The 27,849-nt window shown below is 38.8% G+C and overlaps 1 protein-coding gene and 1 long non-coding RNA gene across 6 annotated transcripts in view; one reads left to right on the top strand and one right to left on the bottom strand.

Moving 5' to 3' along the window:
• The window catches only part of CDH5 (cadherin 5), a 28,804-nt gene extending 1,162 nt beyond the window's left edge, over window positions 1-27,642 (top strand). Inside the window, exons 1-13 of one of the 4 annotated variants that reach the window (XM_055726421.1) lie at window positions 8,741-8,865; window positions 10,091-10,179; window positions 14,258-14,459; window positions 16,718-17,006; window positions 17,096-17,212; window positions 17,964-18,128; window positions 18,542-18,729; window positions 20,512-20,765; window positions 21,318-21,460; window positions 22,249-22,373; window positions 23,527-23,635; window positions 23,925-24,170; window positions 24,971-27,642. In XM_055726421.1, coding sequence (XP_055582396.1) covers window positions 14,271-14,459; window positions 16,718-17,006; window positions 17,096-17,212; window positions 17,964-18,128; window positions 18,542-18,729; window positions 20,512-20,765; window positions 21,318-21,460; window positions 22,249-22,373; window positions 23,527-23,635; window positions 23,925-24,170; window positions 24,971-25,464 — 2,319 coding nt within the window. In that variant the 5' untranslated portion in view covers window positions 8,741-8,865; window positions 10,091-10,179; window positions 14,258-14,270 and the 3' untranslated portion in view covers window positions 25,465-27,642. Of the gene's footprint in view, window positions 1-8,740; window positions 8,866-10,090; window positions 10,180-14,257; window positions 14,460-16,717; window positions 17,007-17,095; window positions 17,213-17,963; window positions 18,129-18,541; window positions 18,730-20,511; window positions 20,766-21,317; window positions 21,461-22,248; window positions 22,374-23,526; window positions 23,636-23,924; window positions 24,171-24,970 lie in introns of those variants that run through there. The other 3 variants (XM_055726420.1, XM_027815163.2, XM_014285739.3) reach the window with 3 other exon arrangements.
• The window catches only part of LOC129737335 (uncharacterized), a 182,852-nt gene that overhangs the window by 66,999 nt on the left and 88,004 nt on the right, over window positions 1-27,849 (bottom strand). Inside the window, exons 4-5 of one of the 2 annotated variants that reach the window (XR_008735079.1) lie at window positions 18,247-18,303; window positions 215-5,744 (exon numbers count right to left, since the gene is read on the bottom strand). This is a non-coding gene — a long non-coding RNA (uncharacterized LOC129737335). Of the gene's footprint in view, window positions 1-214; window positions 5,745-18,246; window positions 18,304-27,849 lie in introns of those variants that run through there. The other variant, XR_008735080.1, reaches the window with a different exon arrangement.

The following is a 27,849-nucleotide window of genomic DNA, read 5'->3' as shown; positions in this document are numbered from 1 at the left end:
TGCATAAGAGATGAATAGATACTGCTTTTTTTGTGAGAAGTCTATTCTGCAATAGTGGGTCTGTCAGTGTGCACAGTACCTTACTGTGCTGGTTGTCATGCTGTAATAAAGATAAAGGAAGGAAAGAAATGCAAGGGAAACAGATATGGAAGAAGATTAATTTCCGTGAGAAAATCTGTTCCATTCTTAGCTACCAAAAGCATTAAAAGTTGGTTGCTACTGCAGTTAACAAAGGTATAGTTAATCAATGTGTCCCTGCCTCCACTGATTAGAAAACATTATATAATTTGTAAAAGCATACGGTATTATAGATGTTTATGTAGAAGGAAATATTAGTCAAAGGCAAAGATACTCCAATGATTTACAAAAGCTTCTCATCTTAGGTTAATTTGTGATTTGTAACAACAACCAATATAACAGAAACAAATCACAGAAAAGCTGACTTGTAATTTATCTGTGGTATCTCCAGGAGTTACTTTTTATCCTTAAATAAAGGGTGACTAACAGGAGAAAAGGACACCGAATTAATTTAGCATATGAAAGCCTTAGAATAATACAGTATACTAGAGAGAAGAATGTGAAGTTACAAACAATAAAACAAATGAATTTGAAAGGAAAAGATAAACTCAATTAACAAATCATTCCTGCTTTGTCCACAAACCTGGGCTTTATTCGTTATGCCTGCTACAGCTGCACTGCATTGTAACAAGAAGTATTTGCCGAAGTTTTGCTCTTTAACATAAGATCATAAAACTGTTTCTTAAACATTTTAAAACAAATGCTAGCACTGAAATTATGCCATGAAACAGCAGCTTAGGCAGAGACAGTTCCACCCAAACAGTTAACAAACAGGTTTGTTGTCAGGTTTGCTTCATATCCTGCCTCTGCTGAGTGAAACTGCAAACAGGATCTAGGTAAAACTCACTGGGCATGGTTTAGAAGCTCCTCTGATTTATAGCACTTAGGGAACAAAGAACTTCACTGTGCATATGTAAATGGATTACTTCAATTGATATTTCAAATGGAAAATAGAAAAACTTTTCTAAAATTCTTTTTTATTGCCAGGGCACATATCAAAAAAACTACAGGCTTAAATCAGGCCATCTAATCCTTTATCTTTTCTTAAAAAGCACAGGTTTGCAGCATAGAGGTAACTGATCATTTCTAGCAGCTGAGCTTTCTGTAAGAAATCTTCATGGTTATTTTTGTCATGCGTTCATAACTCCAGTTTTTGCTCAGGTCCTAGAAGTTTAATAAAGATGTTCAAATGTTAGTGCCAAGAATAAAATAAGAGGTTCTCTGTCTTTATGAGAAATTTGTCAGCCATGAAAACATTTTGGTGTATTTTTTTAAAAAAACAAGTATCTTTCCTTTTGTTATCCTTATGGGTTTAGAAATCAAAAATCCCTCAAAGTTTAGCCCTGACATGACTGGCTTCCCTTCCACCCTAGAACACAGCAGGCAGTGATTATTTGTGTAAATCAGAGATTTGCTAGAATGGAGAGATGCCCAGCTCATAACCACTAAGGTACAACAATTCCTCACCCATGCCTTTGAAGAGCTCATCGGAATCTGAACTAGGAGAACAGACCTTAGCAAACCCAGAGCTGGATACCAGCTTAATTCATGGTGAGAGTCTGCTTGATCCACCTGTGGATTTCAGTTCGGCACCCTACTCCATTTGAAGGGTCTATGCAGGTATGTTTCCACCACAAACACAAAGCAAACACCACTCTGGTGTCATGATCAGGAGCTGCCATTTTTGCTGCCAAGAAACTTACAGGCATCTGGCTTCAGGGCCTGTCCTCAGCCCACGTACAGAGGCCACTGCAAACCCAGGGATCCCACCAACACGACTAATGCTGGGAATAATGATGTGCAACATGAATGCACGTCTCTCACCAACTCACGTGCCACCTACCTCCTAAATTCTGCAATAAGTCTGATCTTGAAATATAAAAAAGGAATAAAAAATTGTGAAGAACATGTTTACAGTTCAGTGTGAAAATACGAATTAGCCCTTTCATTCCATGAGAACCTGAGCTTCACTCATCTTGACCTGAATTTCAAATCTGTCAATACACGTGAGACTAGCTATATTTTCAACATAGGATTTTGCTGAATATTTGAAGTAAGTTCTCTCTGTAACATACTTCTGAGATGGATGTTATTTGTGCCATGAGTCTGTTTTGTGCATATGCTGCCATACACATCTGTTGGGCAGGCAGTGAGAAGACTTGGGGCCCAGCCCCCCAGGTGCTAGTTAAAGCCCACAGATGGTCACAGGAACTGGAACAGTTCAAGAGCTGTGTTTCCCAGGGCTGGACAAAGACAGGGGAAGGGCAGAGAGGAAACTTAGCAATCCATTGCAGGTATTCACACTGCCTACACTTCAGTTTTGGTACTCTGAATATATCCAAGTAAAGATTTACAACCAGGAAACCAGAAAGGGTCAAGCACAAGGATGGACACTCGGGCAGACTTTTCTCCAGACAGGTATTTTGGTGTGAGACAGCAAAATTGTTTTACAAAAGATTGGGAGCCCCATGTGAAAGTGTTACATGGTATCATCCATGAAAGGATCCAGAACTTATAGTGAAAAATGACTAATATTTTAGAGAAAAGGCAAGCATGGTACCTAGGACACTGCAGAAATTGTACAGAGACCTTTCCAAAAGGCCAGCCCTAACACTGTTATCTGAAAGGCAAGGAATTACAGAGCACCACCATAGTTAGAGGTAGACCAAAAGCAGAAGTGTTTCAAATTCTGCATTTTTCAAAATTCGGAGAGGTGTTTTCAGAGAGTCAGCCTACATGTCATCAAAACCCTCCTGTTTCTGTCAGAGGTTTCACCACCATCCTCTGCAAAATCTTTAGGAGAAAGAGCCCCCTGTTTCTAGCACACATTATTTTAACAAGCCTACTATCAGTCTCCACAAATTAGCGGTGGCCTGTCTGGCTTTGCCCTCACTGAAGTCATCCATTTCTCTGCATCCTCCTCTCTTTCCCAAGCCCACCAGCAACATCTGGATTGGTCCTCCTGACACCTGGCAAAGTTCACAGGGCACAAGGTGGGTTATCTGCAGCACACACATGCCCTTGTCCTTATTGTGTATGACAGTGTGAAGGGAAATTCCACTTCCACAGTATGTCTGGAGGATACAGTTGAATTCCTTCTCCTGTCTTTGTCCACATTTCTAATGCTTTGGTAGGATCAGCCTTCCTTTTCCCCTTCCTTTTATGATGCTATCTGATATGAATTTCTGATCTGGAAATCCTCTAGGAGTGCAAAGTCTACCTTACAACATACCACTTGAGGAGACTAAGGGGCTAATGTTGCTCTCATGCAAATGATAGGAAATCCTGCCATTGATGGGAATTGTTCCTGTGGTAGGTTCAGCTTCATCGGCAGAACATTCCACTGGCACACAGTTTTAGGTTAGCTTCTCCATTCTTTTTGTAGGATACTCCCTCCCTCCACCTCCAATCCTACACCTGAATTCAGAGATTTGTATTATCTCACTGGCTTTTATTGCCATAGTCTTTCAGATATATATGATCTGTATGCAAGAGAACCTGATTATTCATGTTAGCATTAGACCAACCAATCAATACTACTAATAAGGTATCAAACTCTTCACCACCTGAACTAGGAACCCAAACCTACAATGAAATAGTATATACTGTCTGTTTGCTCAGAACTGTTCATTTAGCTTTTTCGACTGTCATTAAAACATAAACAAATACTGCTACACTATGCACATTTTAGTATCGCCCAGATTAGCAATGCACGCCACCTAAAGCACGTATCCAGTACGGAAATTAAGAAGCAAGGGCAGAAAGCAGACAGCAGAAAAAGCAGGAATGATTTTTGGAATGGGTTCATTTTACAAGGACAACAACGTGAACTGGACAAGACAAAACTGGTGTGGAGACCTATCATCTGTTGCGCCATTTAACACATTTGCTTTGTACAACAGATTTGCCAGCAGCAGCCTTGGTAAAAGTTTAGGATTAGAATAGATACTGAATCTTCCAGTAATTGCACTTGGAGACGACCTAAGTTTCAAACAGGAAGAAAGGGGCACATTTCTCTTTGGAATACGTTGCATCATTTTCCTGCTGTGAAATGGTGAGCTGTATTACCTGCCTTATATGGATTGATCTTGGGCTTCTTTAAATGAAGAGGAAGCCTTTATTCGCACAAGAAAGGAGTTTTCAGTGGCCATGATTAAAATATGAGCTGTGAGAGAACTAAATGTTCCACTTACACAGCCACTAACGAAGGAGAAAAAAAATTCCCACCTCAGCTTAAGAAGTATCTCCAGCTGTGTTCGGGATTCAGGCAGCAAACCCACAAGTGCAGCATTGATGTGAATAAGAACTTCCCAAACAGCCAGGTTACTTTAAATCCATCAGCTCCTGGGGGGGATGCAGGCTGCTCCCCAATGCTCACAGCGCTGTGCCCCAGCAGGGCAGCAGCAGCAGCCACCAGCCTAGATCCTGGGTGCTGGCTTAAGAAGACCTGTGAGCAGATGCGACCCCAGGCCAGACAGCTGAAAGCCCCCAGCTCTCACTTTTATCACTGCCACAAAGACTTCTTTCTTACCACATTGTAAACAAAAGCATGGCCTGCCTTGAAACAGGGTCGCTCCTGGAGTCACATCTTACATGTTGAACTAGCACCTACTATGGCTGCAATCATCGCCTCTGGGCTGGGGTTGTAAAATTCATCAGACTAATGACCTGCTTAAGCCAGTGCATAGATACTGGAGCAAAACACCACAAAACACTGTGTTAAATCACAGTCACTCCCACATGGAATCAAATCCATGCAGAAAAATGTCTAGCTCTAAAATAAGTCACAAAATTTACAACAGCTTTCCTCATCTATTTAAGATCCCCTGCGTCTGAGGCCTGAATTTTCAGGCCTTCCAGCTTCCCTTTATCAGTACTGTAAGCTGGAAATGTGCTTCCCTAGTGTTATTTTGATTTGAACAAGAGATTTTCCTGACAAGAGCTAAGCTGTAAGTAAAAACACTGAAAAGCTTGTTGTAAATTCATAAGAGCAGTAATAATGTCGTATCATCTCACAACACATGGAGATTATAACAATGGAAATGTTGCAGGAAAAGACTAACTCTAGGGGTGGGCAGAAAAGGTCTTAAAGTTAATTAAGCCTGGTTTGGAAGTCTAGCTGAGTAAGGGCAGGAAACAGAGAAGAATGAACTGACATTTGAGTTAGACATTTTAAAAAAGGAGAAAAATAGTAATTACCAAACAAAATATATCCAGACACACCCTGGTTTTTCAGCCTCTTGCCCAGCCAGAAAACAAGATATTTATGTATATGTACATGTTTTATCTGCCACAAAATTAATTTTCAGAGGAAATACTAATGCATTCAGTTACCCAGTAGAATAACCTGGACAAAAGAACTGGAACACACAGCCAGCTAAACATGGTTTCTCTGGTTCAGATTACCATTAGCGCAATAAATATCAATTACTGCGACCTGTGCATGATGCTTGTGTTCAAGACAGATACTTTTGCTCTTGAGCTTTTGTTGAAGGTAAATGTCAAAAAAATCTTATCTGCTGTAAACACAACTACACTGTACTTTTTTAAAAAATAAAAATCATATTTATTACCTGCAGTTCCTCAAAGGATGGGTACTTTTCCTTAATCAAAGCCACTCGGTTGCAGCTCTGTGCTAGGAAGCCTCTCTGATATTAAGGCTTTATCTGGAAACAAAGAGGAAGTGGAAGAAGCTCTATAATTGTCATAGTGTACCTTATTTTGTTTCAGCTTGGCCAAATTCTTAAACATTCAGTGACAGCTTCAGCTAATCTCTGTGTACAGCAGAGCTAACCAGGGGGCAGTATCAAAACAGATAAATTCTGAAATGTGCCTACAATTTGTTGCAGGAAACAAAGCTTCTGTTTAGAGATGCCTGAGAAATCTTTCTAGTGATCACAAACATCTCTAATATACCCACACCGTTCCACCTCTGCACTGGGATGAGCCAAATAATTTTTGGAGGATTTCCTTGTCCTCTGCTCACCCAAACCCCCACTCTCCAAAAATCAAACAACATTATCTAAGTGTGGGAAGTGCAGGGGACAAGGGAGGCTCAGTGCTGAGACACCTGCACTGTGCCTCTCCTACCAAACCAACCATAGTTTGGGCTAAGCAAAAGGAAATTGGCTCAAGCAAGCAAGAAAAAAGCTGGATCTACAGCCACATAAATACACCACTGAGAGTGGCAGAGACTCAATCATTCCTCAAAGTCAATGAGACCCTGACTGCTGTATCATCCCTGAAACAAATTTTTGGATACAAGGATGGGAACAAGTTCTTTGCCTGTCTGTAACACTGGTACTTCATCACTTTTTTCAGCATCTGTCTTTATCAGTAATTAATCTGATGGGACATATTTTCCTCTTAGCTTTGTATTTTGGACAAAGAATTAATAGGGGAAAATGTTTGCAGTTCCAAACTATGCATGCAGAGTTTATCCTACCCATCTTATTAGCTCACTTCAGAACAGAAAGGCTGTACTTAATGCAGCTAACCCCCCCAAAATAGCTCAGATTTCAACAGCATTTGGCAACTGTCATCAAAAGACAAGAACAAATTTTCTGTCAGTCAGTTGTTAGCTTCACCCCTGCAACATCTGTAAATGTCCTCCTACCTTTGAGATTTTGGGCCTTGGTGCTTGACCGTCCCAAAGACTTGCCTCTGAATTCTCTCAAATAAACCAGCATTCAGCAGCAAAGGATTTTTTGTGAGCCAAAGTGAGGTCATGATTGTATCTTGCACACCCAGCTAAGAGATAGTAAATGTTATGAGTCTACTGATGCAGTTATCAGGATACCTTTGGAGGTTTGTGTTGTAAGGAACAGAGCTGAAGTAGCACCACCAACAAAATTATTTCTCTGGTTGTCCCACAGGTCATGCCTGTATATAACGGGTCAGATTCAAAGCAATTCAGAGCAAAGATGGACAAGAGCACAAAGCACGATATTTCTGGCCTACTATGATGGCTGACTGCATCTGTAGTACTGCACTATTCATAGATTAAAATGAGCAAAGCTTGCTATAGATTAGTCTTTCCCCACTCATGCCAATATTTCTATTTTTATTAATCTACAGCTAACATATTATTAGGCACATCACTGATGTAAAACAAACTACAGTAAAGTCAGGAGAATTCACTGGTACAAGATCAGATCCTGCACCTGACTCATCCTGCTTCTCTTTCAGATGAGGAGACTTCTAGCAAACAAACTGCAAATCTACACATCCCTTTTCCATAAAAGCTTCTTCGCAAGGAACAAAGACCTTTGCAACCTCTTAGAACCTTCTTCCTCACTCCTCTAAAATCATTCTGTTTACAGCAAATGTCTTCTTAGACCATATATTTCTTATTTTTCGTTCATACTCAGCCTTTTCATACACCCTTCTCTCGATATTTACTGCAGCACTTTAGTCCTGGAATCAGCAAGTCGCTTGCTAAAATGCAAGCAGGGGAGTCAGGAAGCTCTGGGGGGACATTCAGGTAGATCTCATCATTCCTGCTCAACTGTCCTCAGTACACAAGCTCTCACTCAACTAGCCTGGAGGGTGGCTTTATTTCTTAAAAAAAAAAAAAAAAAAAAAAAAAAAAGCACCAAAACGGTGCTTGCCTCCACCATTTTAGCCAGTTCTGTATCTGAGGTAGAAGGACCGGGAGACCAATTTTGCTACCTGCTTTCCACCAGGCAGTGAATCTTTAACATATACATGGTATTTATAGATCTTTATAGCCAAATTTCTTTACTGCTGAAAGAGTCATCTGTCCTGGCTGAGGACTTCATCCACCCATGAGACGAAGTTGTATTTTGTATCATCCAGGAGGGAATTTTTGGGTGAGTTGAACAAACAGGGGAATAAAATCATTAATACATTTTCCCCAGACCTACCAAAAACTCAAACCTGAAATGACAAAGAACTTTCAGATTAGAATTAGTCTCTTTTTCCTGGAAAAAATATGAGAAGCCAAAACCAGAGACAAAATCAGAAATGCTGAATTATGTCCTCAGCAATATTGATGCACAGTGCTGCAGCATCAACACCAAGAACTGAATAGGACCAAATGCACACAAGAGGGCTCTCACAATACTGAGTGACATGGGGGATTTTTGAAGTAGCAAGTTTAGTTAAGATATTGCTGAAGTGGTTATTCATTCAAAGGTACTATCACAAGTATAAAATGTCATTTTATAATCAGTTTTCAGGCAGGCATTTGCTCTTCAGTCTGTTTAGTCATCAAAGTGGCTATTTACTCAAAGATACTATCACGCATATAAGAAGTCATTTTATAGTCAGTTTTCAGGTAGGCATTTGCACTCCAGACTGTTTAGTCATCAGTGGAAACCACTTCTCAGATGCATAAAATCAACATAAGGACAATCAAAAATATAATACCAGATAGGCACTAGGTCTGTTTAAATCAGCTCAATAATCTGGAAATGAAAAAGCACCGCAATGTTCTCAGGAAAAGCCTATTTTTAAATGAATCATTGTACACTGCTGAGAACATGTGACAAGACAGGTTTAATAAGAAACAAGAGAAACACTGAGTAACCACCCGAAATAAATTGTATCTGAAAATGCAACAAAAAAATGATTGCTCCAAGTCAAACATTGCACAATTTACTTCGGTTTTTTCAGTGATGTTACTAAAGTTTGAAGACCTACCCTAGTTCCCATTCTCACTGTACTCATTTACGTGCCCCCAACTCTGCTCCCATTGTAAGCTCAAAGGAGCGACAGAGGATCACAGTTTTGCAGCTTCGATGCCAAGCAGACACTGGAGTGAAGGTAACAATTACACCTGTGTGATTGCTTTGCTGCCATGTTTCTCTGGGTTTGTTAGCAGCTGGTTAGAGCAATGTTGTGTAATTACGAGACAAACTGGGAGGACAAAATCTGAGACTTGTTACTCCTGACCCTGGTCCACTGTCAGGAGATGACAAACACACTGAAGTCCTCTGTGCTTCAAAGGTACCTTTTGAAAGGGATATTGCTTTTTACCTAGCTGCAGTACTTCACACAGGAATGAGGAGGCTTTATCAATTCATGTTTGTGCAGCCATTAAAGGCCCCTGACAGGCAGTGTTAAGTATTGCTAGGACTATTCTCTTTTAATGATGTTTTGCTTGCTTACCAAAACTACAAGCATTGCAAAGAAAAAGGTAATTTATCCCCCTCCTGTGTTTGGTATATTACCTTTCCATTTCTTAATGCTGACTGCATTCACACATTTACCTTCAGTCTTAAACATCATATAAATGAGAAATTAATGTTAAAAATGGATTCTGTATGGCAGGGTTGTTCAGGGTCGTTTTGATACTTGACACTAGGTCAGATTCCGCTCTGTATCTATCATGGCTTCATTGAGCATAGTAATTTTGGAGGTGTTTAGATGATGTATCAAAGTAATTTTCTTGCATCTGAAAAAAATTTTGAACCGCTGTATATTGTAGGATTTAATACACTGCAAATTCAACATTATTTTTTGCACACAGCTCCTTAGGAATATTGGGAAGGGGTGCAACAGACACGAGGGGGAAACAGAATCAGAAAATACTTATTAAACTAAACTAAAGCTATCTAAAGTCAACTTTCCTGAAAAAGCTTTTGTGAAGAATTCTTTCTTAATTTTCTTTCTCTTTTAGCCCAGCCTGCGCGTGCCCATGGGCACACACCCATCCTGACACCCCACTCCCCAAGACACCACAGGGCCAGGGCCCCCACCCACAGCAAGGGCAGCTTAAGCTGAGCAAAAGCCCTCCTTCAAGCTCCATTTTTCTCCCAGTTGACTGAATACAGTATTTCAGATATTTAGTATTCCCTACATTTACATGGCTGCAGGCACGACAGCTAAGGTTTGATTAAAAACCAGAAATAGCAAAATTGCCAGTACTGTGGAATGGAATAGATTATGTCCTATAGTATCAATTTACTAGTAATGTTGTTGATATTTTCTGCTTTGATTAAATTCTCATTTTTGCATGGGGTTTTTAATTTTCATTTACATTGTTCAGATTTCAGCCATGACACTGTAAGAAAAAATAATCAAGTTTCCAGCTCAATCATCAACAATAATTTCATTTCCAGCTTTTCTGACAATCAGGTATGCAAATTATCTAAACAATATGGACACAAACCTTTTTAAATATATTTCTTTTCTGGTGAATGATAGCCACTTCAAGCAAATTTCTCTCTTAGGATGTTCCTTATCACTATTTCTAGTACTATAGCTGTTTTTCAGATGCTGAAAAATTCTCAAAGTCTAGCATAAGATTTTAGTCCAATCAACCAGAAAAATACATCATTTCAGCTACAACTGTCTCCTCATTTACCAAAGTTTAGAAACCTGGTTTAACATCTATTTAACAAGCAAGCATAGAACAGATTTCTTTGTCAACTAACCTAACCTCATACAAGCATTAATAAAGAATTTTAGAGTGAGAAGTAAACCAGATAAGAGGCAAATACCTACCACGGAAAAAACCACAAATGTTCACAAGAATATTTCATCAAATGTGTTTTCATTACATGGAGACTTTATTTATACTGGCTGCTCATTGACCTTACAGTTGATTCCTTACCAAAACACCTTGTAAAATGCAAATTTTTAATTAGTACAGTATTGTCTGTATCTCCGCCTGACATTTGTTTAGTAATTACTCCCAATCTGCAAGAAGAAACTATACCTTATGAGTCATGTGTCTCATAAATCAGTTTGAATACCAGAATTTCTCAAACTGTCTACAGCACCCTGCAGACCAAGAGTTATTTGCTAAAATAATTCAACGCATAAAATGAATAATGTTGGTGGGAAACCCATCATTCGCTGAAAGAAAATTTAAGAGCAAAGCAAGAAACTTAACTACTTGAATAAACCATTACCCTGCTAACTTTAAGGAACATTTATAGTCCCTGCTTAAATTGAAAAAAAAGTCTGAATTATTGGTCTAATCAGTTAGAGACAGAGGGGTAAGTGGAGACTGTATGTGAAGGTAGACTAGTGCTGGGGCCACATGGCAGCCTGCCAGGGAGAGCCACACATGGCAGGGCATGCTCTGCCATTTCCTTCTGCAGAAGCATGTGGCCACAGGGTCATTATTTGAAAGGGTGCATCTTATTCCCTTTTCTCAGTCCTGGCTGCCACAGCAGACATAAGAAGAAATGAAAAGCCAATCACTGCACATCATCCAACTGTCACCCCTCAGAAACTCGCTTGCTTCTGACTCCATGGGAACACACTCCCCTGCTCAGGCATGGGAATATCTCTCTTCTGCTGCTATCTCTGGCATTTCAAATGAGGTCTGCTGGAAAGGAAAACTATCATGGCCAGAAAAAGAGAGAGCATTTAGTACAGCTTGTCAAGAGCTAACATCCATTCAACATGGCCTTCACACCAGGACAGTCCCCTTACCCAGTCACTACTCGGCAGGGTCCTGCTTCTGAAGCGTCTGCATGCGCTACCGAAGAAGGGTAGTCTTAAATATTGTGATGAATTCAGCTATGTATTCAACAGCAGAGGACTTCCAGCTGCCAAATGGAAAACTTGCACGGTATCACAGAGACAGTCTTTTCAGACTCAGCCTGTCCTATAGAGCAATGCCCATCAAATGTCCCTAGAAAAGACAGCGTGCAAAGTGCTCGTGTGCTCGTGTTACTTCTACCAAAACGAGAAACTTTGAAAGATGCTAGAGACAAAGTAGAAGTCATTTTTTTGCAAAAGGCTCTTTATCTCCATCTGTGTTTGACATACAGTGCATACCAGAGGGCAGACCAAACTCCACCAAACTGCTCACAAAGGAACCACTGACTTACAAAGGAGGCTGGATGAGTATTAACAAGGAATCCATTAATGAGGAGTTAAAGGAAGTCAAGCCACCTTAAAATCTAAGAAAATAAAGATGGATCTGCTGAGTGGAAGGGGTAGCTTAAGCTTCAGCTGAAATGTGCATATATTTAAAAAGATTCTGTCTAGTGCTTCCTGTATTAACCGCCATGCTTCCAACAAGGCCTGAACGGTGTGAAACACGAACAGGCCACCTACTTCAAAGGAGAGTTTGCATTTGCTGCATGGATCCATCAGAATCATCAGGATATTACCTAGTCCCAGAGCTCCTACACAGATAACCACACACTCGTTATGAATTTGAGCCTTCAGTTTCTGATAAGCAGTGTCCCTGTATGAGGATGCCAAAGGCCCAGAGTTGCTGTTACTGGTAATCACCTACTGGTAATCGCCCTCAGCAACACCAAGAGAAGTACCCTGAGGAGTCTGGCAGAGGGCATGGCTGAATCTGAACTGAGCATTAAGAAACAGAGAGGCAAATACTGGGAAAATATTTCTGGGAAGACACAAAATTTCTCTTTACAAAGTAGATTTCACTGAGACCAGTATGCTTTAGTGGAGATTTGACTATTTCAGTTTAAAAATGCTTTCTGCAAGGATGTTTGTAGATGTGTCACTTCCAGTGAAATGAATGGGCAACTGAAGTGGCCAGTATTGTCCTCGGTTTTCCCAAGTAATCTCCACCACAGCAGTACAGCAGATCTCCACTGTACCACAGCAACAAGAGAAAATGACATTTAAACACTATGGCCTGTTTTTTTTCCAAAACTACAGCCTGTACTAGTCGCTGTTAACCAACTATTTTCTTTTGGTTATCATGTTTTGTAATTTTATGAATAAAAGACAGACTTAAGCGATCGCAACAGAATCCTATCAATGGTGTCCAGTTTCCAATTGTAGAATGTTCATGTACACAAATAAAGCACAGTAAAACAACTAAATCTTACTTATTTTTCTAAAAATATTCAGAGCCAAAGTGCATAGACTACAAAAAAATAGCTAAATTGATTCAGTTTCATATGACTCCACAGAACTGTATAAAACACAGCTGAGCTATTAAAAAGCAACTTCAAAGCCACCTTAGTCATTTCCTGCACAATCGTAAAGAAGGAATGTTCCTCAGCTTATGTACAACAATGCAGAAGAGAAGTACAGGAAAGCAAAATTTTACGGCAAATAAAATGTTTTTACTGACAATGATGCTGCACCACGGGATAACACTGATTGCCTAGTTACCAAAGAGTAATTTTGGAAACATCTCAACACCTTCCTGCCGAAAATATTAATTTAATCTCGCATCTAGCAACCTGCGTGATGTCAACTTCTCTGTCACAATTAGCAGTTTTATTTTTGATGTGCATGCTGACAGCTCCTAAAAGCTAATGGAAAGTGATTTATGTGTAATTTAAAGTCTGATTATTTGAGTGTTAAAAGTTTCCTGACAGTCCTTTATATTGGGAAGGGGAAATTTAGCACAAAAATGAATCAGCTTTGCTACATGAAAATAACTTCTCAATCTGATATGAAAGTCAGGCCTCAAGTTTGCTAATATTAACATATGATGCAAAAATATGGTTTAACCTGAGAATAATTTCACAAATGATCATTTTGTAGATGGCAAAATCTGAGAACAGGGGATGAACAAACTTTACATGCCTCTTCAAACATTTCAAAAGACAAGAAACTGAATCAATAAATGAGCTCTCTGAGCAAGATAATTTGCTAAATTGTACTTGGAATCGATTGAAAATTTCACATGAATCATTTTTTCCACCAAAAAAACCCAGATTTCATTTTAAGTCAATATTTTCCATATGAAGATATTGACTACAGTATATTTTGTGCCAGGGAAAGTAAAAACATTGCATTTCGGTTCATCAAGCTGGAACATTTCATTTCAAGTTAACATAAACTTTGACCTGGCTCAGCTTTGGTGTTGCTTCCCAAGGCTGGTCTCCCCATGAGCTATGCTCTGCAGCCAGACTGTGCTTCCCGCAATGCCCAATGGGTAACCTTCACTACTCAATCTTCTCTTCAGAATAACTACAGTAGCTCAAATGGATAATGGCTTTTATGCTAGCTTTCAAAACTTGCACATTTTTTTATTTCATTAAAATATTTTTGTTGGGGTTTACAGTTGTCATCTAGTTAAAACCATTTCATGGAAGGAAGCAGCCCAATATTTCAAATTTTGATGCTCAGACAAATGAAAACAAATACAGAAAGCAATTAGACTTTCCTGTAGAAGGAAAGTCCATTTGCACTTCTATGTCTGCTCTCTCTGATTAATTTGATTCTGTTGTTATTTATAGTTTTAATATTTTATATTACTTTCTAGGCTACAGAAGAAGATGAACCACCTTATCCTACTTTTCTCATTGTTCTTGGCTCCAGCATTTGCTGACAAAGAAAGTCAGAAAACAAACCAAAACTTTTCTTCAAACAATGCCAGTCATAAACGACTGAAAAGAGACTGGATATGGAACCAAATGCATATCAAAGAAGAAATAGATACACCATTACCACACCATGTTGGCAAGGTAAATGGCAGTCTGTTAGCAATGAATAATTAGAAATGCAGACAGCAAATTAGTATCTTGAAAAATATTACTTGTTTGCAGTCTAGGCAGAATAGAATCTCATGTTAAAATCTCAAGAATGTGGACCCAGGGTAAATCAAGAATAATGTCAAAGGGATTCTTACTCTTTTGAAGAATATAAATAAATTCTAGCGAATGGCAAGTATGGAGTATCCACAGTGCAGAAACAATTGCATTGCATGCAGGTGCACAGTTAGGAAGGAAGTCTGGCAGCTTATGTATGTCAATATTTTTCTGTAGCTCAAGATCCTTTCAAAAACCTAGGAGATCATCTGATAAAAACATATGCATTAAAAAACATACACCTTACAACTCTCAGCTTGGATACAAAAGTGTTATGTTTATGAATACTGTTACACAATTAAAAAATTTCTTGCACAAAGTGAAAGAAAATAACTTTTAAAAATAATAATGAGCATTGACCTGCTTGCAAACTCATTTTCTTCAGGGCAGCGCTCATAAAATCCTATGATTAACTGCATATCACCCAGACAAAGTTCTTCCAATCTAGTCTTTCAAATTGAACTACTTTGACATTTTTCAGATAAATGCAGTTGTACGTTTTCCTCCCATGTACAACAATCAGCATCTGTCAAGGCTGTCTCAGTAAAGTGAAACAGACCTTTCTGGATCAGTGCTGCTCACTGGCAGAAAGCACAAGAGAGAGAAAAGAGGCTATAGGGTACTCTCAGCTAACACAGGGTATCTCTGTTTCATTTCAGACCAATTCAGTAGCAGATTGAGGAGAATGCTTCTATTCCTCGAGCTGTCCTAAATAAGAGTAATTCACTTTGTACTGTGTGTGCTCTGTGGACTTTCAACAGTGGAATGCTTCTGATTGCTTTTGCAATGGCTGTGTTCAGTGCATTGCATTTGCAGGATTGAACACTTGATAAACCCTTTAAAAAAGGCCACAGCAGCAGCGTGGCAGAACTGAGTGACAGCTGCAGGAATATGCTGATACATTTTGATTTTATCTTTCACGACCTTGGATGCTTTCCTTTGTATGTTCATCCCCAGTTTTAGAAAAGGCAGTCTTGGCAGTCTATACCTTTTACACTGAATAAGTAAATAAAAATTGAGAAAGAAGACACAGACTATACTATCTTTGAGACAAGGGTGAGGTATTTCTCATGTTATGCCTCCAGATCTGTAAACTGTTCTTCAGCAGCACCACAGCCAGAAGCATGATTAATTATGTGGAATGAGGGAAGAAAATTTTAATGACACATTTCAAAATAGAAAACAGTAAATGACAACTGCAGGATAAATCAAATCCTGAATACCAAACAGTTGCAATTTATGATAACATCAGTAACAAAAGACTAGAAATTCTTGATCAAACCCAGCAATTGTTGATAAATAGCTTGCTGAAATAAGAATGCTGACATAGCGCATGGAAAAATTGTGGTTTAAACCTTCTACAAGTGTCCTTAGATGGGTGAAGGTATAGAAAAGGAAGATTCATTAGATTATCTGCAGATTAAATAATGTGCAAAACCATTCGGGATTGGATTAAATTACATTTTAAAATTGATTGATGTTCTTTCCTTTTCCCAACCCTTTTTCATTGCATATAATCTTTAATTGTAAAACCTATGGGGTGGAAATTTAATCTTACTGTCATAGCATTAGCCTAAAGACTGACTGTCAAAAAACTGCATGTGACTCCACACAAGGAAGCTGTCAGCTCTGGCAGGAATTCTGCTAAATGCTAAGCAATAGAGACTGATGTTGAATAATGTCAGTAGCTGTGAACATAGATATGATTCTGTATTTCTGTGAAATCTAAGCAAAATCTCTGCTAAGTTCAGAAGGTTACTCGCCAACAAGAGTAGCTCAAATTGAATGTGGTAGTGTCTGCTATTTCATACATAATGAGGTTAATGATTTGTATGTGTTAACTGCATGAACAGTTTATGTCTTTCGGAAATGTGAGGTATGATCTAAAAAGAAATTGCTTCTTGATATATAAGCAAGCAAGCTTCAGTCTGGATGCAAGTTTCATCCTTTAACCCTGCATAGCTGTAGCTGCTGTGGTGCTGTTTGCTCAGTAATACTTCAGCTGACATCAAAAGTCTTGGTGGTTATCCTGGTTTCAAACTGAGTCTGAAGAAGTCCTGATTGTGTGTATCTTTCGTGTTGCATCTGGATGCCAAAGCCCACTTTTATCTCTTTGAAATATACTTTCCTTCTAGATCACATCAAGTGTAAGGAACAACAACGCTAAGTATATTATTGAAGGTGAATATGCCAACACTATTTTTAAAGTGGAAGAAACCAGTGGTGATGTATATGCATTTGAGAGGCTAGACAGAGAAAAGAAAGCAGAGTATGAGCTGACAGCTCTCATTATTGACAGAAGAAACAACCAGTCACTGGAACCTCCATCTAAATTCATTATCAAGGTTTATGACATTAATGACAATGCCCCTGTGTTTGTACAAAAAGTATTCAATGGATCTGTCCCAGAAATGTCACCAGTAGGTACGTTATTCCATCACTCATTTCCCTTCATGTCTCTGATTAATAAACAGAATTTATACTAAATATGGTGTTTGAAAATCTTTTTGTAGGAACCTCAGTCACCAAAGTGACAGCTGTAGATGCTGATGACCCAACAGTTACTGGTCATGCCACAGTTACCTACCAAGTCATTAAAGGAGACGAATACTTCACAGTTGATGACTCTGGTAGGTCAGATACACAAGTGTCCTTACACTTTGTAGAAAACAGTTTTAAGGGTTTTCATTCTCACAAGAGGGATAATAATTCAAAATATAATTTTAACCATAATTTAGAAAATATTTTTCATTCACACTCACACAATGCCACTGTTCGCCTCTGGAAATGAAGTAATAAACTCGGGGTATCAGGTGCCATCAACTAAATGAGAAGATAAAAGGTCTTTTTTTTTTTCCCCACTGATTAAGAGACTGACTAGGAACCAATATAAGTTCGTGTTTTCAGTTTAGCACAGATACCATTCCTTTGACCAAACATGAAAAGGAAATACATAAATTCTGAAGCAGCATTCAATAATCAGTAACTCAACCCTTTGCCTTCCTAAACTTTCTTGTTTAAATTTTGCCTACTTTTAAAAAGAATGTCAGTATCTCTTGTAACCTTACTACTCCTCTGGAGCAAAATAGCTCAGATAAAGAGGTGTTCAAACAAACTCCCTAGATGCTGTAATGACTAAGTTTAGGCATTGTTAGACTGCTTCTAAGCAGCAAAGTTCAGTTTAAAGGAAAGTATAGTACAATATCTTCCAAATATTTCATCGTGTAGAAAGACTTGTAACATTTCTAGCCTTAGAAAAATACCACTGTAAAAATGCTACTTAAAGCTGAATGTGTGGCGTAACACAAAAATTTGCTGTTAAAATTAAGAGATGTTAGACATGCTGCAAAATCTAATAATATTCAACATTATTTTTCAAAGGTGTGATTTCTACGACAAGGGCTGATTTAGACAGAGAGAATCAATCAACATATGAAATTATTGTTAAAGCAAAAGACGCTCCAGGGTCTTCTGGGGATTCAAGCACAGCTACAGTCATTATCACTTTAACCGACATCAATGACAACTTCCCAGTATTCAAACACCGTAAGTATCACGCAAGCACTGTAGTATTTGGAAACCAAGGGGTGACACAGCTATAATGAATTTATATCAGGGTTCATCACAATTCAAATCTTCTTAGAAGTGGACAAAAGAATCTTACATATTCAGAAGGTCTTCTGTATTTCAGCCCTAGCTACGCTTCCTGGGTGAAGCACACCTAGAGAAGAAAATAAAAAACAGTATTAATTTCATCACTTTGTACAAGATCTTGACAATTTTGAGAATTACTTATACATTTATAAAAAATACATCAAAGTTCTGTCTGCAGAGATATATAATGCTGAATTCTCAATGAAATATCTTTCTGTATGTCTATAAACTAAGAAGAAATTTTAACTAAGTTCTAATTTCCGTGTACTCACACTTCATGCCTTTTTTGTTGTGTTTTTTAACAGCATCGTTTCACTTTAAAGTTCCTGAAAACATTTCAGTCGGAGGAGAAGTTGGCAGAGTCAAAGTAGAAGATATTGATGAACCACAACATAGAAATACAAAATACAGTTTTGTCAGAGGAGATTACAGGGACACCTTTGAAATTGTAGCAAATCCATTTACAAATGAAGGAATCATTAGGCCAAAGAAGGTACTTCTCCCAGTAACAAAGATGATTATTTTGTTTTTCCATGTGTAACAAGAGTGTTTGATTCAGTTTGGGATTAGCAGCAGGAAAAAATGGAAATGCGTGGAAGTCAGCATGAAATACATTTATCCTGAAAACCCTGTTCTGTAAGCTCTGTGAGAAGAGCTGGTGATTCACTAGTTCATTTCAACTGCCAGTCCCAGGAAAATATAGAATTACTGCAGAGCGCAATGGGGATGTCAGATATTTAGGTTACACGCTTCAGGCTCCTCTCAAACTCCAGATATTTGGATGGTTCAAAGTGATTTTAAGAGCTGAACCAACTGACCAGGTCAAAGAATCTTTCCCTTCTACAGCCCATGTGAAACCAAAGTAGAAAATGTGAAGAACTTCACCTGACCACGCTTCTAAAAATGCTCTTTACAGTTTGGCACTTGCTCCAACCTGAGCCACAGCTCTCTTACTTTCCTCAGGGTGTTTTCAGAGGTTCCCCACTAATTCCTTGTAACTCTGTAAGAGGGCCCAGACTCTCCAAAGCCTTTATTATGGTTTGCTCTTGTTTTTTTAATTCTCAAATCTACTTGATTTGTACCAAGGGACTTCCCTGCATTATGCAGAGCACTGCCAAGCCAAGAGTTCATTGGTTCATTGATTTCATTGACTTACAATAAAAAAAAAAAAAAATAAAAAAAAGAGGGAGAGCTATAAATCACCTCCTGTAATCCTCAGATTGACAGGAATGTGTTTTTCACTTCCAAATGTCTCTCTAACTGTTAACACTAGAAATGTCATTAAGAAGAGAAAACTTTAAGGAAAAAAAGTACCAAATATTCCAAGACCAGCAGTAAAGTCTTCAGTTGTGGTCACACTAGATGTAAGCAGCTTGCTTTCACCAAATTCAGCCTTTCCTCTGGTCTTTCCAGGACCTGAGGAATCCATTGCTTGCAACTTCTGCCCAGAGGAGAAGCAATAAGAGACCCCACAGATATACACACTGGTTGATTTGAAATCAGCTCATCTTTTAACATGCAGTGGGCAAAGTTCACCCCACTGTTTGTAACATGCTTTTGGCTATGCACATGTCATGATTTTAAATACGCAATCACGTGAGATAAAATTTCATCCGCTAGATAAGCACTATCACTTCCATTTGCAATGTCTATGTCTACTCAAAGAGAAAAACAGAAGTCACCACAATTAATTACTGTGTATTTCACGGTGCTTTTATAATCCCAGGCGATAGTGCAAAGGGACCCAAAATTTGAAATAAGCGATAGCTTGGGCATTTCTTAGTGCTCTGGCTCCTGGCCTTCCTTCCATTGTGTGACTCCTTTCACAATCTCAGTCAACGGGAAAAACAAGGAAGCGGATGCCAGTTATCATTAAATGCCCCGGCTATCAGTCAGTGCAGCTATGAAGTCTGCCTTCAACGACTTCAGAGCAGAAAGCCTAGCAAAGAGGAGAATATGGTCCCCAGCCTTTGAGAAAAAGGAACTAAACAAGTTTTAGTAGCTACAGAATTATAAAAAGAAAATTACTTAAACCAAGAAATACTTGCTGACCCTAGAATACTGGATGGATCTGTTCAAAACCAGTTGTTGTTCAAGTCACTCTGTGAAAGAGAAGTTCTGGTTGGAAATGCTTTCCCAAGATTGCTAAGATGCAATTTGGTAATATTTCCAAACATGAATTAGAGCACAGAGCTTAAATTTGCATAGATAGCTAAGGCAAAGTTTACTTGGACATCTCCAAAGCAAGAATATCTGTGTTTGTCTTTTTTTCTAGCCCCTGGACTTCGAAAAAGTAGCAGAATACAGGTTTGACATTGAAGCAACAGATCCCACCGTTGATCTTCGCTATTTCAAATCCGGTGGCTCTAGGAGCATATCAACAGTCACCATTGAAGTCACGGATGTTGATGAGCCTCCTGTCTTCACTAAACTACCATATGAATTCAAAGTAAGGGAAAATGATCCAGAAATAAAAACACTTGGTTCCATTTGGGCACAGGACCCTGACGCAGCTAAACGGAAGATCAGGTAACACGACATCAGCTTTAGTAACTATTTTAAAGTTGAAAGTTTGTTAATGATTCCAAGAATTTGACAAAGCACTGAGATTTTGGCCCTAATTTTTGGAATGTGCATGCCATTAAAAAAAAAAAAATCCGATTTGATTTTTCCAGCACTGCAGCCATGGACATTTATATATGGTAATCAACAAATACGAACACAAATTACATTTACCCATGTAATTACCACATAACCTTACAATAAAACATTTGCACATTTACAGCAAAATACATAATCCTGGGTATCTTCATATGCTTATAATTTATTGTTACATTGTGTTAAAGCATGTGCTTTGGAAAGAACAGATTCTGAAACAGCAAAAGAATAATGTGGGAACTTTTCTGATGGATATATTTCGCTCTCACAGCTTGCACAATTTCAGGGAAATATGCTCAGGCCACCTGGTCAAGATATTAACGTAATTTGTCAAGAAATCTCTGACCTTCCACTACTAAGAACTAAAGTGAAATATAGTATTATCACCCTTGCATTGACATATTCTTTTTAAACAAAAAACAGATTTATTCGACGAAGAGCTAGTCCTAATGGAGACTATATTAGGGTATCTGATACTGGAATTATTCAACTTCCCAAGCCCCTGGACAGAGAATTCAGCTCCTCATACAACATCACTGTAGCAGCTCAGGAAATCCTTGAAGATGGTAAGTGCTATCCACTTCCCTATTCGGAAGAAATCAGTATACAGCTTTACAGCAGGACTAGCTTATCAAAAAGGAAAGCCACAACCTGACAGCCTGTTTCCACTAAGCTATGAATGAAAGGGGTGTTTGCAGGGTTTGCACAATAATCTTCCAAATCAAATGAGTACCTACAAATAGGCCAAATACGGTTTTAAGATTTGGGCCCTGGCTGTTATAAAAATGAATTCAGTTTGTTACAAGGAATAAAAAGAGCGTGAGGAGAGGAAGCAAGCTTGGGAAACAGGAACAAGCCTGTGGTTAGAGCAGAAACATCCCAGCCAACTGCACCCACTCATACAGGTACAAAATCACGCTCCCACCCCGCCGCCCAGGCAGCACGGCCGCACAGGCATCCCCGCACAGCTTCGCTCCGGTTCAGGAAGCAGGGCCGGCCTTTCCTGGAGGGTGACAGATATTTAATAATATCGACGTGGCCTGTTCTGTGTCTGGTGCCTTAGTGCCAGAGAATGATGCTGGATCTCATAGCCACACAAGGTGATGAATCGGGAAGCCATAAGCAATTGTCATTTTCTTCCTCACAGATCATTGATGATTTAGCCGAATAGGAGAGGTTTTAGGAAAATATCTGAATCTGTCAAAGGAAACGTTTTAATTAATGATGGAGCTAGAAACTCACCGTATTCATCATGCAGGAGGCACAGAGGTACACACAAACAGTGGAAAGGCAGGACTAGACAGCACTGAGATTCCAGACATCTCAGAGACCTGTACTACTGTTGTCATTGCAGGCCGTCTTTCTGACAGAGAATCACATGCCCAAGTTCACGTAATAGTTACTGATGAAAATGACAATGCTCCAGAACTTGTTTATCCTGAGGAACCCAGAGTGTGTGAAAACGCTGCACCAGGAAAGGTGAGACAGGAGGCAGTTTTTCCCCTTAAATCTGTATTACCTGCTTGCAAGCTCAAGGGAAAGATGTCTTTTAATAAAAGTTAGTCTCAGCTTTCATACCTAAGCACTTAACCATATCACTGATTTCCACAACATCAGTGGTCAGAAATCTCTCTTCAGGACTTTACACTCTTGGAATATTGAGTTTTATCTGCTTACATACTTGGGCTGCACAGTTCCTTGCCCTACAGGCTTTTAAATACATACACGCATCAGCAATTGAACTGTGAAATACAGTCAACCCTTGCAGAGCAAAAATTAGCAATTCAGTTTTATCACACAAATGTTCATGTGATACTGAGAATAAAACCACTTCAAAATACTAAGAGAAAGACTGCTGTATGTAACACCACTGCAGTGTTGGATAGCTCTTTGAGGAACCTGTGCTAGTGGAAGGTGTCCCTGCCCATGGCAGGGGGGTTGGAACTAGATGGTCTTTACGGTCCCTTCCAACCCAACCCATTCCATGACTGCATGACTCATCAGTGTGCAAGTATCTGCATGCACAAATGGTGTGAGACATTTGGCCTCAGACACAAGTATTTAGCCCATACATGTAATGTTTGTTTAATTAAGAGACTTTGTCACAGACTGGACTCTGATGGAATCTGTTAGAACACACAAGGTGTTATTTCACCTTTAATTTAATTTTTGTAATACCCTTGGGCCATAATCATACACATTTTTATATTTTATACATCTACCCCACTTGATTTTTTCCAAGACAAGCATGTCCTTCAAGAGTGGCAGTCTCAACGACATTCAATGAATAAGTCATACTTCTAAGTTGAACACTTTAGAAGAATCCATCTTAGGCATTTAAATGAGCCATATGCCTTTGAGGGGAAGACTTTTTTTGTGCTTTAGTTACACAAGATTTCCTCTTTTGTTTCCCACCTGTGAATGAAGGGGCAAGACTGCTCTTTGTGAAGACCTACAAGGAAATTACTTGCCTTGAAAGAACTTGAAGAGGAGCACCACAAGATATCTTTGTCCTGCCCTTTACTGAAGGGCTATACAGGATACACAGCCCAGCTCTAACTTAAATACTCTAAGCTGTTTTATCACTGGAGGCAATGTATGCTGAAAATTATGACCTCTTCCATCTTTGCAGGTCGTCATCAGGATTTCAGCTACTGACAAAGATGAAATATCACCTAGAGGTTTCTTCAAATACTCCCTGGCCACAGAAGATAGCAACTTCTCCTTGATTGAGAACTACGGTACCGTATCCCTGCAATGCATTTTCTCAGTTAGTCTAAGTGAGACACTAGGACACAGGGAAGAAAAGCTGTGGCAATGACCTATGATTGGTCTAGCTGAGCTAAGTAACAATTTATTTTTAAAGGTTTAACTTACTGAGGGGAAAAATGTTGTTTGTTGCCACCCAAGTTTCACTGGGTTTGCTAAGGGCTGTCTCTGTCTGAGGGGAAGATGTACCAACTGACTGATAATCTATAAGGAAAATCTGGTAGAGATTATCACTTAATTAGATGTCATTACTTCTTCCAGATAACACAGCTAATATCACTGTCAAATATGGACAGTTTAATCGTGAACTTGCCAAAATCCACTACCTGCCTGTCATCATCTCAGACAATGGTGATCCTGAGCTCAGCAGCACAAATACACTTGTCATCAGTGTCTGCAAGTGTAATGAAAAAGGCAACTTCACTTTTTGTGAGGAAAGAGCTAAACAAGTTGGAGTTAGTATACAAGCACTGGTGGCAATTTTTATCTGTATCTTCACAATCATTGGTAAGTATTTGACTTCTGTAGTGTTCTCTGACTTAAAACGTGGGGATTTTGTTTTGTTTTTTCTTAACTGAGATCTACAAAAGCTTTGTGGATATAAAATGGTCACGAAAGCAGAAATACTGTAATTATTGGACTCATCTCACTTTTCTTTCTATTTGGCCTGTTAGCATACTTTCAGCTACAAAGCTGTTCATTCTATTGGAACGGCTGAGACACTGGAAAGGCTAATGCACGTTTGCATAATATACTAGATTTACTGTTACTAGGCTCACATGCAGCTATAAAACAGGAAATTTGTGCTGGAACAACAATAGGATTCCTGTTTCCAAAGGCTGAACTAGTCTAGAAACCCTTTAAACAGTATAATGAATGTATATACATAAAAAAATCTGTAACCAATCAGCAGATCAGTACCTATTTGCTGTATTTGGAATCTGTCAGAGAAGGGGCAACATTTTTTCTTGTCTAAGAAGAGGCCTCCTTTGCAGTTACCACATAAGTGGCATTTGACGCCTGGCACTAAAAGATTTAGTTCAAGGCAGTAGTTGATTCAATGACCTTGTGACACTATGCATTTGTTCTTGTGATTCCAGCTCAAGAGTCAGTTGTACAATTCCTGTACAGACTGAACTCCTTTGAGAACATAAAAATCCTACAGCTAAACTATTGTTTAATAAATGTTTAAAAAAAATCACTCCAGAAAAAAAAGTCAATTCAGACTGTGTTACATATCTTAAATGCAATTTGTTTGACTTCCTTGCTTCTCTATTTACACACGCTCATCTAAGTTTTCTTTGCAGTGATCGCATTGTTAATTCTTCTAAGAAAGAGACACAAGAAGGATTTGAGCAGTCTTGGGAGGAATGTGGCAGAGATTCATGAGCAGCTTGTCACTTATGATGAAGAAGGTGGTGGTGAAATGGATACCACCAGCTATGATGTGTCTGTACTCAACTCCGTCCGCAAGAATGGTATAAAGCCAGAAGCAGTTCCCTCTCCATATGCACAAGTCCAAAAGCCTCCTGGAAATATACCTTCTGCCGCTGGAGAAATGGAAATGATGATTGAAGTTAAGAAGGATGAAGCCGACAATGACAGGGATTTGCTGCCATATGACACACTTCACATTTATGGCTATGAAGGTGCCGAGTCCATTGCAGAATCTCTCAGTTCTTTGGAATCAGGCTCCTCAGACTCAGATATTGATTATGACTTTCTAAATGACTGGGGACCCAGGTTTAAAATGTTAGCCGAGCTGTATGGATCAGAGCCAGATGAAGATTTTGTGTATTAAGTTCAATTTAGCCATGAATTTTCTCCCTCCCCCTACAGACAGACATCAAGAGACTGCCAATGGCCAAAGAAGAACTCGCCGCTCTTCACTCAAGCCATACTAGGATTTCAAACAGACATGAAAAAAAAAAACCCAAAACCAAACCTGACAGCAGTAGAGTTAAAAACAAACACACAGATCACATATATTGACTTCCCCAGCACTGCTATCCTTGCCAACATTCAGTTCTTTCCCCAAAACTGCTGCTCGAGGACCTGCTTGAGTCTTCTAGGAAACAACTCCTCTCCCTATCCAGATAGACACTTCTCCTTAAAAAGTGGTTTTGTCCCCAGTTTCTCCTTCATTCCTCTCCTCCTGTACTGTTTTCATCAACATGCATTCAAGGTCACCATCCACTGGAAGAGAGAGGTGTGCTGGTGTTGGGAAGGAATGTTTTTAATAACCTCCTGCATCTCCAGCCAGCTGGTTTGCCTGGCCCTCTTGTAACATCTTTATTGGTATTCCACTCTTTACACATACTCAGCAGACGAGAGGTGGAACACATGGTCTATCAATTAATATTAGAAATTATTCCATCACTTTCAAAAAGAGACACGATTTATCCTTTCCAATCTATTAATTATTCTTGCTTTATAGTCTTCTACTACATATATGAGTTGCTAAAGATAAAATTAGACAGGATTTTTAGATGCACAATCTGGTTTCATCTGTCATTTTTAACAGCCTGATAATGATTTCAGGCACCTTTCTGGCATGCTAGAATTTGCTCTAGCTAGCAGAAAAAATTGTTTTTTTCTTTCTGTAAATAGGATCTCAGTGTTACTCAATGAAACATATCCTGCAGAGCAGGAAATGTGCAGATCAGGGGAATGTTAAGACTCCAATACTGTAAATCTCTCTAGATGGAAACATAGGTCTCTAGATTTCTAAAGAGGCTGAATAGGGTTTTTTATTCAATGTTATTAAAGCAACTGTAATTTTTCAGGGACAAAAAGATGAAGGGCCTCATTACTGTGAAACTGTTTTGACTTTTTCCTAAGCAGGTACTGTAAAACGGGTATTTTCCACCTAGGAAAATATTGTAGACTTCCAAACCAGAATGCTACACACCCACACATTTGTCTGCATAAAAGACCCGCAAATGTAAGTAAGGTTTTGGAGCTGCAACTACTATGTCCCTGGTAAGCGTGTGTTTAGTTTTTCGCCTGATGAAGAGCTACAGAATGAACAGAATGAAACTTCCCATGCAGGAAATTACCCAGCCAAATACATTTTGTAAAAAGTGGGTCTCTTAGGACAATGGCGTGTCTCTGGCTTCTGGCAATGCAGATTCCCATTGCCCTCAAGAGGAACAGAGCCTTACCACACAGATACTCAATTTGCAGAATCTGTGCTGGAGCTGTATGTATTAGTTTAGCTGATCTGATTATTTAAATTTGGTAGCTAACCAAATAACACTAAATCCTTTTTTTTCCTAAACCAGTGTAGTGGAACCTCACAAATTTGCTTTTCACTTATTCATGTCATCTCTAATTTACACTCCTTTCCCCCAAAATGCTTTCTTGGCAGGAAACTACAATGCATTATAATATGGGCTCACATTAGTCCTCAGTACTGTAAAAAGTTGTCTGATACAGTACGTAGCTGGACCCTAACGCCTATCATTGTCAACAATGCTATCACTCAAAATTTCAAATATGAACTAAAGGAAAACTAAGCAGAATTCTGTCCATCAGTCCAATCAGTTTGGGATCACAGCCTTTATAAAAGACATACCTTTTGGGATGACAGCCTTGGTTTTATTTTTAATGTGTTCATTCTCTTCTGTGTTGCTTAATCCAGTCAATAGTGTATGCTATTGTGGTTCCACATGTTAGTATATTATAAAAAATGCTAACTAATAATACTTACAGTTTAAGGTTTTCATCAGTAACTAAGGTATTGCCTATCAACAGCTAAAGTTAGTTATGAAATTATTTAGTTCAGTAAGTAAAGTACTTTGGTAAGCATCATACAGATAGTATTAACTGTAATTGCTATTTTTAAGCCTGTTTTATAAAGCTGTTTTAAGGAACACTGTATCAATTTCCACTGTATAAAGATGTTTGCACTGGATAGTTTCTTTTTATATTCTTGGACTGTATTTTTTTTTTTACTACATAAAAGCCAGTATCTCAAGTTTGGATTTTCTGTGCATTAATGAGCTTCACACAGAAGACAATACCAGGCTTTGTACCACAGTGAACTCAACCATAAAGATACTGGTACCTACACTCTAAACACACTCGGACTAGACATATATTCACCAAAGGACTTTCTGTAAAAGAAGTTTTCTTCCACTCCTTGGAAAACTGTCAGTAAATCTCCTGGGGTAAGAAAAAAAAA

The sequence above is a fragment of the Falco cherrug genome, chromosome 14 (assembly GCF_023634085.1).
Source record: "Falco cherrug isolate bFalChe1 chromosome 14, bFalChe1.pri, whole genome shotgun sequence".
Classification (NCBI taxonomy): domain Eukaryota; kingdom Metazoa; phylum Chordata; class Aves; order Falconiformes; family Falconidae; genus Falco; species Falco cherrug.
Note: the sequence above shows the minus strand (reverse complement) of the source record. Positions and strands in the feature narration are given on the sequence as shown.